This window comes from Nicotiana sylvestris, chromosome 5 (assembly GCF_000393655.2).
Source record: "Nicotiana sylvestris chromosome 5, ASM39365v2, whole genome shotgun sequence".
In the NCBI taxonomy this organism is placed as follows: domain Eukaryota; kingdom Viridiplantae; phylum Streptophyta; class Magnoliopsida; order Solanales; family Solanaceae; genus Nicotiana; species Nicotiana sylvestris.
In genome coordinates, this window is record NC_091061.1 from 163,181,696 (window position 1) to 163,194,529 (window position 12,834).

At 40.5% G+C, this 12,834-nt stretch overlaps 1 protein-coding gene across 4 annotated transcripts; it reads right to left on the bottom strand.

Annotated features, from left to right (window-relative positions):
* Positions 1-1,476: 1,476 nt before the first annotated feature.
* On the bottom strand, positions 1,477-9,013 carry LOC104250093 (F-box protein At3g07870-like). 4 transcript variants are annotated; one of them, XM_070174109.1, is made up of 3 exons: positions 8,733-9,013; positions 7,466-7,535; positions 6,181-7,374 (listed from the first exon to the last, which is right to left on the bottom strand). In XM_070174109.1, the coding sequence occupies exons 2-3, from the start codon at positions 7,519-7,521 to the stop codon at positions 6,291-6,293; spliced, it is 1,140 nt and encodes a 379-aa protein (XP_070030210.1). In that variant the 5' UTR covers positions 7,522-7,535; positions 8,733-9,013; the 3' UTR covers positions 6,181-6,290. The 4 variants fall into 4 exon arrangements, with proteins under 4 accessions (XP_070030209.1, XP_070030210.1, XP_070030208.1 ...); XM_070174108.1 differs by adding an exon at positions 1,477-1,543 and having other exon boundaries at positions 6,286-9,013; XM_070174107.1 differs by having other exon boundaries at positions 6,181-7,535.
* Positions 9,014-12,834: the final 3,821 nt, after the last annotated feature.

Sequence of the window (12,834 nt, forward strand, 5' to 3'; positions counted from 1 at the left end):
TATCATGTGACAGAGTCAAAATTGGATCCAAGGGCAAAGAAGGCTATTTTTATGGGAATTACTTCTGGAGTCAAAGGATATCGCTTATGGTGTCCTATGACAAAGAAAGTAATATTCAGCAGGGATGTTACCTTTGATGAATCTGCTATGGTAAATAAGGTAACAGAAGATACCAAACAAAATAAAGGTGCTTCTAAGCAGGTGGAGTTTGAGGGAAAATTTATTTTTCCTACACAAGAAGCAGAGGAGGAAACAAATGAAGATTACCCTCTGGAAGGAGAGCCAGTAGAGGAGATTCCAACTCAGGAACCTCAACAACAACTTGAATCAATAGCAACCAGCAGGCCAAAAAGAACAATAACGAAACCTGTTCATCTCATAGAGACGGTAGCTTGTGCAACCTCAATTGTAGCTGATGATGTTCCTACTACTTATAAAGACGTTGTCCAAAGTTTAGAAGAAGATAAGTGGAGGATTGCCATGAATGATGAAATACAGTCCCTTCATCAGAATCATACATGGAGATTGGCCAATCTCCCGAAGGGAAAGAAAGCAATTGGATGCAAATGGGTATTTGCAAAGAAGGAAGGATTTCCTAACCAAGTAGATGTTCGCTACAAAGCAAGATTGGTGGCCAAAGATATGCTCTGATACCAATTGTTGTGGAAGCCAAATGTATATAGTGTGGGTTAGCCATTTGGTTGGGAAATTTTCCCTATAAAAGAAGGCCTAATGTTTAGGATTTAAACACACCTCTCATTTGCCTTCTCATCTGTTTAAGGCATTTGTATCTTCTCTCTTTAGTATTATTTCACTTGTATTTTTGGAGTGAAATAAAATATTGGTTGTGTCCGAGGAGTAGGCAAAATTAGCCGAACCTCGTAAATTCTGGTGTTCCCTTTATTGTTGCTTTATTGTCTTATTTATTATTTGGTGGCTGTCATAATTTTTGGTATAATAGTTGTGACTTATTCATATATACATTTGGCTTCCGCAACAATAAGAAGGTTAGGTAATTTGTTAGGCCTCTTTCATTAAGATGATAAATTAGAAAAATAATAAAAAAGAAAATCACATTTCATGAATTCATGGAGAAGAGTGGATAAACACTCGTGTAGTTTCTTTTATTAGTTACAAGTAATATAGTATTGCCATTGTAGTTGACAAAATAGTTGATAAACTCATAAAAGATGTAATAAATCCTCAAGTTTTATGAATTTTGAGAAGTTTTATCATGACTGTTACAGACCATAGATCACGGCATTAACCTATAGCCAAATCTCTTAATCTTGAATAGTGTCTCTATGTTTCACAATGCTCGCATTAGGGTAGGTTATTTATATCCTATCCTTAGGTGCGACTCTTTCCGGGACCCTACGTGAATGCGGGATGCTTTGTGCACCCGATGACCCTGTCTCTGTGTTTCACAATAAAATAAGAGAGGTCTCCATGTTCCCAAAACATGGCTCATTTTGCACAGGCAGTGCGATGTAACTTTGCTCTAGGAAATATCAACAACTTTTGATGCAGCAAAATGAAAATCCTGTAGTTGTCATGTTAGAAATGCAGAAAAGAGAGCAGCTTTAACCAACCCTCCTAGAGATGAAAATCTAAGCTATTCTGCAAGTGCAATATCTAACTTAACCAATACACAGATCTTAAAGCACAAATGATTTCTGCCAGTACAAGTGTTAACCAAGTATGTCAACTTAATTAGTATTCGATATTATTGATGATGATGAGTACGGAAAAAAAAAAAGATAATGCTAGATTTAATAGTAGTAGTTGTGATTTTTTTTTCGTGGAGATTTTTTATGTTTCACAGTCTATTCAATTTTTTGTTATAATTAGCTTTTTGATCTAGCATTTCTAGTTGTCTGATCTAGCATTAATTATCAGTCTTCGTTCTCTTTGTTTATCAAGAGTAAGAAACTGCATCATTAGTTTAGTTCAGATCTACTCTGTTTTTCACTCTTTTTGGTTTTATTTATGTATTTTCAGTATTTATACAACTTTATCGGGTAATTTCAGATCTACTAATAATTGGTATTAGTAGCTCAGTATATTCGCCACCTGAGCTTCTGAGCGTCTTCTCACCATTTTTATTTCTTCCCTTCTTCTAGTCAACTAACCAATTATTTTCTCTCACAATAATCACATAACCATCAAGCTGCCGGGAATTTTAGTAGCTAAGTATATTTTCTACCTGACTTGTTTGAAATTTTCTAACATTTTCTGCAGTTTTTTGCATTTGATTCAGTGGATCTCGGTGTAAAGAATTAGTCGGTTCTTTGTTTTAGGAGAAAAATTTGCTTTTGATTCAGTGGATCCCAAATCTGCCCCCACCCCATAATATATTCTCGTTTTCTTCTTCTCCTTTCTTGGTACATTTTATATTGTTGGGGCTATACCAGTGGTAGCGGTGATAGCTCCTTCTGGTTTTTGGGTCGTGGTATTTTCTGTGTTTTCAGGAATTCTCGGAGTATTGGAGACAAGTTGGGCGCACGAGCACTGGCAAAGGAGAGCAACCTGGGCGAGTGTCAGCAAAGGGCGGTAGGAAGTGGTGCGTGAGCGTACAACTACATCGAGTACAGCAAATCAACCATAGGTTTTGTTATCGGGAGTTGGTACCTCCTGTTTTACTGTTTCCCTTTTGGTGTTAGCTAAATTACTATTACTTTACTTCTCAATAGTTAAACCTTTCAACTAGGATACTAGTTACCACTTGTTTCCTTCTAGTTTGATTTGTTGTCCGTTGTGCATTAGCGAGTCTTCTCTAGATTGTTGTAGGTGTAGTGGCTGCAGTCTGGGATGATAGAATAAGGGCATGTCCTCAGGTGGGGCAGAGTGTGGGGCTGGGTCAGGGGGTGGGTCGGGTAGCAAGGGAGGTAGAGGGGGCAATGGAGCCTATAGGTTGAGAATCGGGTCATGGAACATAGGTTCAGTAACGAGTAAATCCATAGAGTTGGCGAAAATCCTGCAGAAGAGGAAGATTAATATAGCGTGTGTCCAGGAGACTAGGTGGGTCGGATCGAGGGCGAAAAACGTGGATGGGTATAAGTTGTGGTACTCTGGTGTCCTGAGGGGTAAGAATGGAGTGGGTATCCTGGTAGATAGCCATCTTAGAGAGTCCGTGGTAGAGGTCAGGCGGGTGAATGATAGACTAATGACTATTAAGTTGGTGGTGGGTGAGGGTACTTTAAATGTCGTTAGCGCGTACGCACCGCAAGCAGGCTTGGATGAGTATATCAAGAGGCGCTTTTGGGAGGGGTTGGATGAGATTGTTCGTAGTATACCGCCTTCTGAGAGGTTATTCATAGGAGGAGATTTCAATGGTCATATTGGGTCATCTGCAGGTGGGTACACTGAGGTGCATGGCGGCTTTGGTTTCGGAGAGCGGAACGGAGGGGCATTTCGTTGTTGGACTTTGCCAAGGCTTTCGATCTAGTCATTGCGAACTCGAGTTTTACGAAGCGGGATGAACATTTGGTTATTTACCAAAGTTCGGTGGCGAAGACTCAGATTGACTATCTCCTCCTCAGGAGATGCGACAGGAGGTTATGCGAGGACTGCAAGGTTATCCCAGGTGAGACCTTGTCGACGCAGCATAGGCTTTTGGTGATGGACATTTGTATTAGGATAAGGAGGAAGCAGAGGTCAGTACAAGGACGCCCCATGATTAGGTGGGGCGCCTTAACTAAGGATAAAGCTAAGGAGTTGGAAGGAAGGTTATAGGCAATGGGAGCTTGGAGAAGCAGTGGGGACGCAAACACAATGTGGTCGACGATGGCAGACTGTATAAGAAAGGCGGCGAGAGAGGTGTTAGGGATATCTACGGGCCACAATGGTGGCCACAAAGGAGATTGGTGGTGGAATGTAGTTGTCCAAGGTAAAGTGGAAGCAAAGAAGGCGGCTTACCTGCGATTAGTAGGGAGCACTGACGAGGAGGAGAAGAGAGAGAACAGTCAAAGGTATAAGGTAGCTAGGAAGGAGGCGAAGATGGCAGTGACGGAGGCTAAGACGACAGCTTTTGCTCATCTGTATGAGGAACTAAGGAACAAAAGTGGGGAGAAGAAGTTATTCCGACTCGCTAAGGCGAGAGAGCGGACAACTCGGGATCTGGACCAAGTGAGGTGCATAAAAGATGATGACGGCAAAGTTTTGATGGGAGATGACCAGATTAAGAGGAGGTGACAGACCTACTTTCATAAACTTCTAAGTGAAGAAGGGGATCAGGATATTTTACTTGGGGAATTGAGGAATGCCGACAGTCACCATGAATTAAGTAATTGTAGGGACATTGAGATCGATGAAGTCATGGAGGCAATGCGTAAGATGAGAAGGGGCAGAGCTACCGGGCCAGACGAAATTCCGGTTGAACTGTGGAGGTGTGTGGGTAGAGCAGGCTTGGAATGGCTTACTGCATTGTTTAGTGTTATATTCAAGACTAATAGGATGCCTGAAGAGTGGAGGTGGAGTACAATGGTCCCGTTGTATAAAAACAAAGGTGATGTCCAGAGCTGTAACAACTATAGGGGCATCAAATTACTAAGTCATACCATGAAAGTTTGGGAGAGAGTGGTAGAAATGAGAGTGCGAAGGACAGTGTCTATTTTAGACAACCAGTTCGGGTTCATGCCGGGGCGATCTACCATAGAAGCTATCCACCTTATTAGGAGGATGGTGGAACAGTACAGGGATAGGAAGAAGGATCTCCACATGGTATTTATTGATCTGGAGAAAGCGTACGATAGGGTTCCTAGGGAGGTCTTATGGAGCTGCTTAGAGGATAAAGGGGTCCCGGTTGACTATAGTAGGGTGATTAAAGACATGTATGCTGGAGCTAAGACTCGGGTTAGGACAGTAGGAGGCGACTCTGAACACTTTCCAGTTATTACGGGGTTGCACCAAGGGTCTGTGCTCAGCCCATTCCTATTTTCCCTGGTGATGGATGCACTGACTCATCATATTCAAGGGGAGGTGCCATGGTGCATGCTATTTGCTGATGACATTATTCTAATTGACGAGACACGAGGCGGCGTCAACGAGAGGCTAGAGATTTGGAGACATGCTCTTGAGTCTAAAGGTTTCAAGTTGAGCAGGACGAAGACGGAATACCTCGAGTGCAAATTTGGAGTTGAGCCGACGGAAGCGGGAGTTGAAGTGAGGCTTGACTCTCAAGTCATTCCCAAGAGGGGTAGTTTCAAGTACCTTGGATCGGTTATTCAGGGGATCGGGGAGATTGACGAGGATGTCACACACCGTATAGGGGTGGGGTGGATGAAGTGGAGGTTAGCGTCGGGAGTCTTGTGTGACAAGAAAGTGCCACCGTTACTAAAAGGTAAGTTTTATAGAGCAGTGGTTAGGCCTGCCATGTTATATGGAACTGAATGTTGGCCGGTAAAGAACTCACACATCCAGAAGATGAAAGTAGCAGAGATGAGGATGTTGAGGTGGATGTGCGGGCATACAAGGATGGATAAGATTAGGAATGAAGATATTCGAGAGAAGGTGGGCATGGCCCCCATGGAGGACAAGATGCGGGAAGTAAGACTCAGATGGTTCGGGCACATTCAGAGGAGGAGCAATGATGCACCGGTGAGGAGGTGTGAGCGACTGGCTGTAGTGGGCACGCGGAGAGGTAGAGGACGACCTAAGAAGTATTGGGGAAAGGTGATCAGACAGGACATGGCGCGACTTAGGATTACGGAGGACATGGCCCTTGACAGGGAATTATGGAGGTCGAACATTAAAGTTGTAGGTTAGGGAAAAGTTGTGAATATTTCTACAGCACAATAGAGTGAGACTAGCCAGTTAGGAGTTAGACTAAGAATGTCATTGGTCGGCTATTGATGCAGGGTTTTACCTAGTAGTTTTACTATACCAGCCATCTATTTCATATTTCGTATTCTGTATTTCATATCTCTTATATTGCTGTTATTTTATTATGCATTTTTATGGCACTAATATATCGGCTCCTGTTGCTTTTTTGAGCCGAGGGTCTCCTGGAAACAGCCTCTCTACCCTTCGGGATAGGGGTAAGGTCTGCGTACATATTACCCTCCCCAGACCCCACTTGTGGGATTATACTGGATCGTCGTTGTTGTTGTTGTAGTCTATTACTGAAAATCCTTGCATTAGTAAAACCTTAAAATGCCATAAACAAACGCACAGTTGATATACACTAGCTAGTTTCATTATACTACCAACTCAGCTAAAACACCATTTGATAACTTGAAAAAAAATGCTAAACTTAGAAAGGTCTAATAAGAACAAAAAACTTACGGGAATTAGGCTATTGCTAAGAAACTCTTCATATAAGGCATAGGAGTATACCACAGTCCCCATCCGCTCTGGCGTGGCGGCAATTCAATTCTCTTCACTGTTCTATGATCTAAATTATAAAGAAATAACCCTTGACCCAGCAAGTGAAGCAAAAGTTCACCTTCTTGGATGTTCAAAAGCTTTATCCGCCCACAAATGTCGCTGGTAAGGGATGAAATTTCCATGAAATACAAACTAAAAGGGAAAATTCTCTCATCACAGAGATCAATATTGTACCTTTTGATCCATATACGCATTTCATAGTCCTTCAAGATCCATATATCCACTACATAGTTAGAGATAAGCAAGTTACAGAAACACAAACTATCATCCTTCACCAAAAGAGTCATAGTTCGATGCCTTCGCTTTGAGTTGCACATGCTTCCAGGATGAGGGATAGTAGAGAGTTCTTCCTTATCCATTCTGAAAACCATGATTCCGTTTGCACAAGGAGGAATATCTTTCTTTTCTAAATCGTGGTCCATGATCCAATGCAATGCTCCACTCACAACTGCTGGAGTGTCACCAGATGACAAAAAGTTGAAAGAGGAGGACGAGCGAATTTTCCTCCATGTCCACTTCCTAAAAATATATACAAAATACTGACAACAACTGCCTCGTACTTGGGCATAAAGAAGCCTGAATTGTCTTGTGTATGGACAAAAATAAAGCGCACATAAGTAGCCGGGGTGAAGTGTATGTTGTACAGCTACTTCTTCTTGTGTTATCGGGTTAAAAGCATAATAAGTAGACTGCCACTTCAAGTCACCAAACAGAAGAACTCCTTGACAAGAGTACGTAAGAACAAGTTGGTGATCCCAATATTTATTAATCATAAGCTCAGGTCTGAGATATAGTTGCTTGAAGGCGACCTTCTTCTTATTATTAAGGTTTTCACCAACAACATAAAGATCTTGCCCGTGCTTGATAGTCAAATAATCCTGTAAGAGAATCAGGGGTCTACTAGCTCTACTGAGATCATCATATAAGGTGATAAAATAGTCATGTGATGAGACCAAAGCTCTCCAATGCCTACAAACCCATCTACATCTAAGAAGAGAATATGTTGGAAGTCTACTTAGAATATCAATGATGAGACAATCAGGCAAACGTTCGAAAGTTTCAGTAATTTCTTCTTCACCTTTCCATATTGCAGGAAATAGTGAACCCAACAGTTCTGTAGTCCATGTGAAGCATTCCAGTGCCATGGCCTATAATATAAAGCAGAAAATCAGAAAAATAATGGTTGCTTGGTATGACATCAAAATATGCATTGATTGATCGAAAGAGAAACTACAACTTTTATAATGAGCTCCTCCAGAATTTTCAGAGAGGTATAACCATATAATAATAATAATAGAATAAGAAGCTCAAATCATAAAATATGAACCACGATTGCACTAAATAGCATGGCCTAATCATCAATAAAGTTGAAAAAAAACCATGAGGTCTCTCGTTCAAATTTTAGCAAAGACAAAAAATACTAGTTCGATGCTTTCGCTTTGAATTGCATACGCTCCCGGGATGAGGCATAGCAGAGAGTTCTTCCTTATCCATTTTGAAAATCATCATTCCGTTTGCACAAGGAGGAATATCTTTTCTTTCTAAATCGTGGACTATGATCCAATGCAAACCTCCATTCTGAAGTCTGAATTGTCTTGTGTATGGACGAAAATAAAGAGCACATAAGTAGCCGGGGTGAAGTGTATGTTGTACAGCTACTTCCACTTGTGTTATCGGGTTCAAAGCATAATAATAGACTGCCATCTATAATCAGCAAACAGAAGAACTCATCGACAAGAGTATATAAGAAAAAGTAGGTCTGAGATGAAGTTTCTTGAAGGCGGCCTTCTTTTTCTTATTATTAAGGTTTTCACCAACAAAATATAGATCCTGCCCATGCTTGGTAGTCGAATTATCCTGTAAGAGACTCAGAGGTCCACTACCTCTACTAAAATTATCATATAAGGTGGTAAAATAGTCATGTGATGAGACCAAAGCTCTCCAATGCCTACAAACCCACCTACATCTAAGAAGAAAATATGCTGGAAGTCTACTCATAATATCAATGATGAGACAATCAGGTAAACGCTCAAAAGTTTGAGTTAAAATGATAAAGACCACACACTGAGACATACTCGAAATCTTTAGTATAGGAACAAAGCTCAACGACAGAAAATGTATCTTTATCAATTGAAAAAGCTACAATATTCCTTCCCTAATATACTTTGGGACTCTGACCAAAGGTAAATGTCCCCCCATGGTGAAAATTAGTGGATAAAATTCTGCTATCACTAATAAAATGCAGTATCATATGCACACACAAACTAAATCAACCCTAGTTTTGCAACCAAATTTTAATAATACTCTAAATCAGAATATGACGATAAAGAAGGTTAAAAGAGAACTTATGTGTCTTGTTTTCTTCCCCACAAGCAACAATAGTCCACGAACCAGTAGATCCTCTTACAATTCTTCATCGACCAGCCCTAATCCACTTCGACTTTTAACTATTACGAACCATAATCGGCCTTTGAATCAGAAATTGAAGCTATTTTGTGAAAAAGGGAAGGAATATTCAAGCAAGCATTCTAGCGAAACGATCCTTTGACAATAGGCTCTGACCAACACTGGGACTGACTTTATACAGAGGGATGAAAATTAGCCAAAAAAAAAAAAGAATTTCTGGTAGTTGATCCATAATCAAAAAAGTATTTGTGATTGTTCTAGAAGAAATGAAACAAAAGATATGGTAGAGTTAGAATATTTATTGTATGATGTCTACTTAATGCTAGATGCAGAGGCATAGTAACATCATGTAAGAGCAGAAATGGGAGTAGGCCCCTCCATGGGATTAGGTAACCATACACGAAGGGGAAATTGGGCGAATTTAGCTCCTGATAATTGCGTCGTTGTGTGATCACGCCCAACTATGCCTTATAAAAAGGACAAAACGGACGTTGCAAATATAATCTGAGTATTTCGCCCAGAGTCGAACCCACAAGGAATTAACCTATCAATTACTCTTATCAGACTCACTAAATTCTACGTAATCAACTTCCCAAACGTTTTGAATCACAATTGAGGATATTTTTATTAACTATGACGGACTGCAATTAAGTAAATAAAGACTAACTATGATTAAGTTGTAAATAATTAAGAGAAGGATCAAAGGTTGTGATTTCTCCCATTGATAGAATCCCTTATGGTTATGTTTCATATAGATTTGCCTAACCGTCTCTATCAATCATGAGCACTCTTATTACTGTAAATCTCTCCCGAGTAATCACGACAATTTACTAGACGTACTCTCCCGAGTTACGCTAGCTGGCTTTTAATATAGCTCACTTTAGATCGCACCCAAAGCTTCGTTATCCCTAATCCCGCCTTTAAACCCTCGGTTATTGATCCCTCATATACTTTGGGAGTGATGTTGTTCAACAATTACCTAAATATGTACTCTCTCCCGAGTAATACATACTAAATAGGTATAACTAATTAAGGATCCTATCAATTAACTAAAACAAGAATGCAGTTGAACAAATAGAGATTAAACCGGACAATCTATATTAACAAAACGAGAAGTTCATCCTTCAATAGGTTCCATCAAAACCTTAGACTAAATATTTAGCTACTTATACTAGAGTTCATCATAACAAAAGCCAAATTCATCACAAATGGTAAAATACAAAAGGGGGAAATGAGGAACTCTATGTTGAAGTTTCCTCCTTGCCTCTTATTTCCCTCCTCTTGAACTCAGCTATCCAAACCTTGATAATACTCCTTTGGGCAAGCTGGACCTCTTTTAGGTCTTGTGGAATTACCCCCGAACTCCCAAGTTTACCCCTGAAATTTATTTTTCGGAACTGGACTAGCGCGGTCGCGCTAATGGGCGCGCTACTGACCGCGCATATGGCATAACATTCTGCCTCGAACTCCTGGGCTAGCGTGGTCGCGCTAGTGGGCGCGCTAATCTGGGTCATCATTTCAGCCCTTCTTTCTCTTTTCTTCTAACGTACTCAGCTCCAAGGGACTTCCCTTGCTTCAATTTAGCTCTAATTATAGTTCTAAGTCCACATACACGCAACTCACTCCTGCAAAACATGAAATTCACAATTAGCGCCAATTTATCATCATTTAACTATCCTATAACAGTGAAACATAGTCAAGCTGGGGCATAAATAGTCGTCAAATTACGTGAATCTAGCATATTATCAACACCCACACTTAAATTATTGCTAGTCCTCGAGCAATCCACCACACTCTATAAAGGTTCCTTCACTAAGCCTTTTTTTTAAACATATCACACTAAGAACAAAACACCAAAATTACGTCTAGTAGTGAACAATCTTTGCCTCAAAAGTCGACTTTCATGTGCCATGCAATATTCATACTTGCTCAAATTACTCTATAGAGAAGTCAAAACTTACCTTTCCTTCGTGAATCACATGACCTCACATCACACAAGAGAGTAGTTCCACAAATATTAATTTTAAGAACAATGAGGAACTTAGATAGATAAAATTCTCTCACTCTCAAAAGGAACATTCACATGCTACAGAGACGCACCATAGGCTTGCCCGTAGTGTACTACTCTACTAATCAAGCTCATTCAGTCTAAGATCAATTAGGACTTCACTTGGTTGTAATGTAGGCTAAGGGACGGGTAGGATATATTTGGATATAATGACTAACCTCCCTAAGCACTTTTAATACAATCACATTAACCTTCAAAACCATACTTATGTCAACCAGGCATTCCACCACATTTTTATTTCTAACATCCCATTCCATTATGTGCAATTGTATCAAGTCACCACATCAACTACTACATTTACTCATTCATTTTTTTAAGTGGTGCTTATTCTTTTACTTTTCCAAAAACTGCACCTTTCCTCTATTTCTTCGGTTCCACACAAAAACCAAACCACCACCCCACACTTTAGCTTTTGCATATTTCAATACCATTCAAGTGTTTATGGGAGGTAAAAGGGTTCAAATAGATGGCCATTCAAATAATTGGGTAAGGTTCGCAATGTGGTTGCCAAAGAAACAGGCTTAAAGGCTCAACGGGGTTGACTATGATGTATTACATTTAGGTGGGTCTACTTTATATGTCTGACTCAACAAAGAAATGCCTATATCACTTCTAAGACTGAATAAAGCTACTATTTCTCTTTGCAAACACACGGGGCAAGTTCTAGGCATCAAATATAAAACATAGAATATAGTACAACTCACACACACATGGCACATGACTCACTCCAGATTGGTTTATCAAGACACTCTCGTTTGAGTATTCAAGTCAGTTACAAACATACAATTTAAGGCACTTTAGCAAGAATCAACCACTGAGACTAAGTGTTACACTTTAGTGTCTACTATGTTCAGGTGTATCAACGCCAAGGGTTTCTCTTTCTATTTCAGCTCGTAGCCCATCAATACTAACTAAAAACTAAAAATAAAATAAACAAAAACTAACTACACTCGGTTCAAGATTAACCCTTGGAAAAGAATCGTGGCCGAAAGAAAAATCAAAGGGGAGTTGCTACACTACCTAAAACAAAAAAAAACTTTTTGGTATTTTCTTTGGACTTACTTCCCTCAAGAAAACTGTCTAAAAGATCCGTCATTAGGAAGGGTCCCCATATTTCTGTTTTTTTTACGTCGACTTAGACCCTCAAAAACCCCGTCGAAAAAGATCCATCGTCGGGCCAAATCAACTTGTCTACCTTAAGCTTACCTAATGTAACTCTTACTCAAAACACCAAAAATAATCAAGAAGAAACAAAGAAACATCAAACTATCAAATTATTACATATACATACATACATTGAAGTATCCTCCACCCCACACTTAAAAGGAAGCCATGTCCTCATGGCATACAAAATAAAGAATAGTGAGGTAAAGGAACTTCCCTGAAAGATCACTCTTGATCGGAGACCGTGTCTGGGTTCAAATTGCAAGCGCGACCCAGAGCTCTCAACCAGCCCAAAATTTTCTTCTCCGATTTCACCTGCCAGTCAGCCACCCCGTCAACACGGGTACCCAAGTCAATGACCGAGGTACGCAATCTAGCCACATCTTGCTCCAAAACTGTGAACCAGGTAACCCGAGCAGCACTAGATGGTGCTGCAGTCCCAGATGGTGCTGCAGCTACTGCAATTTACTCATGGGCCTGTGGCTCGGCCTCCGCATCCTCCTGCTCAGCCTCTGCATCCTCAGAGTCATCAGAATCACCACTAGCATCACCATCTGCTGCCACCGGCGCCTTACTAGTAGTGACCTTATCAGCTCAGAACTTGTGGTCTCTTGGCACTCTCCCATCTATATCCATATTTTCCGGCACCCGAGCTGCCCGGCAAAGTCTAGTAACCAATAAAGGGAAGAAGAGCCCATACCTTTTTATTGGACAACGGATGAACATCTCCTCATGAATCACTTTGGCCACGTCAAAGTCGTGACCATTAACAAAGTACCAAATCAGAGCCGATCGAGGACCATTCACCT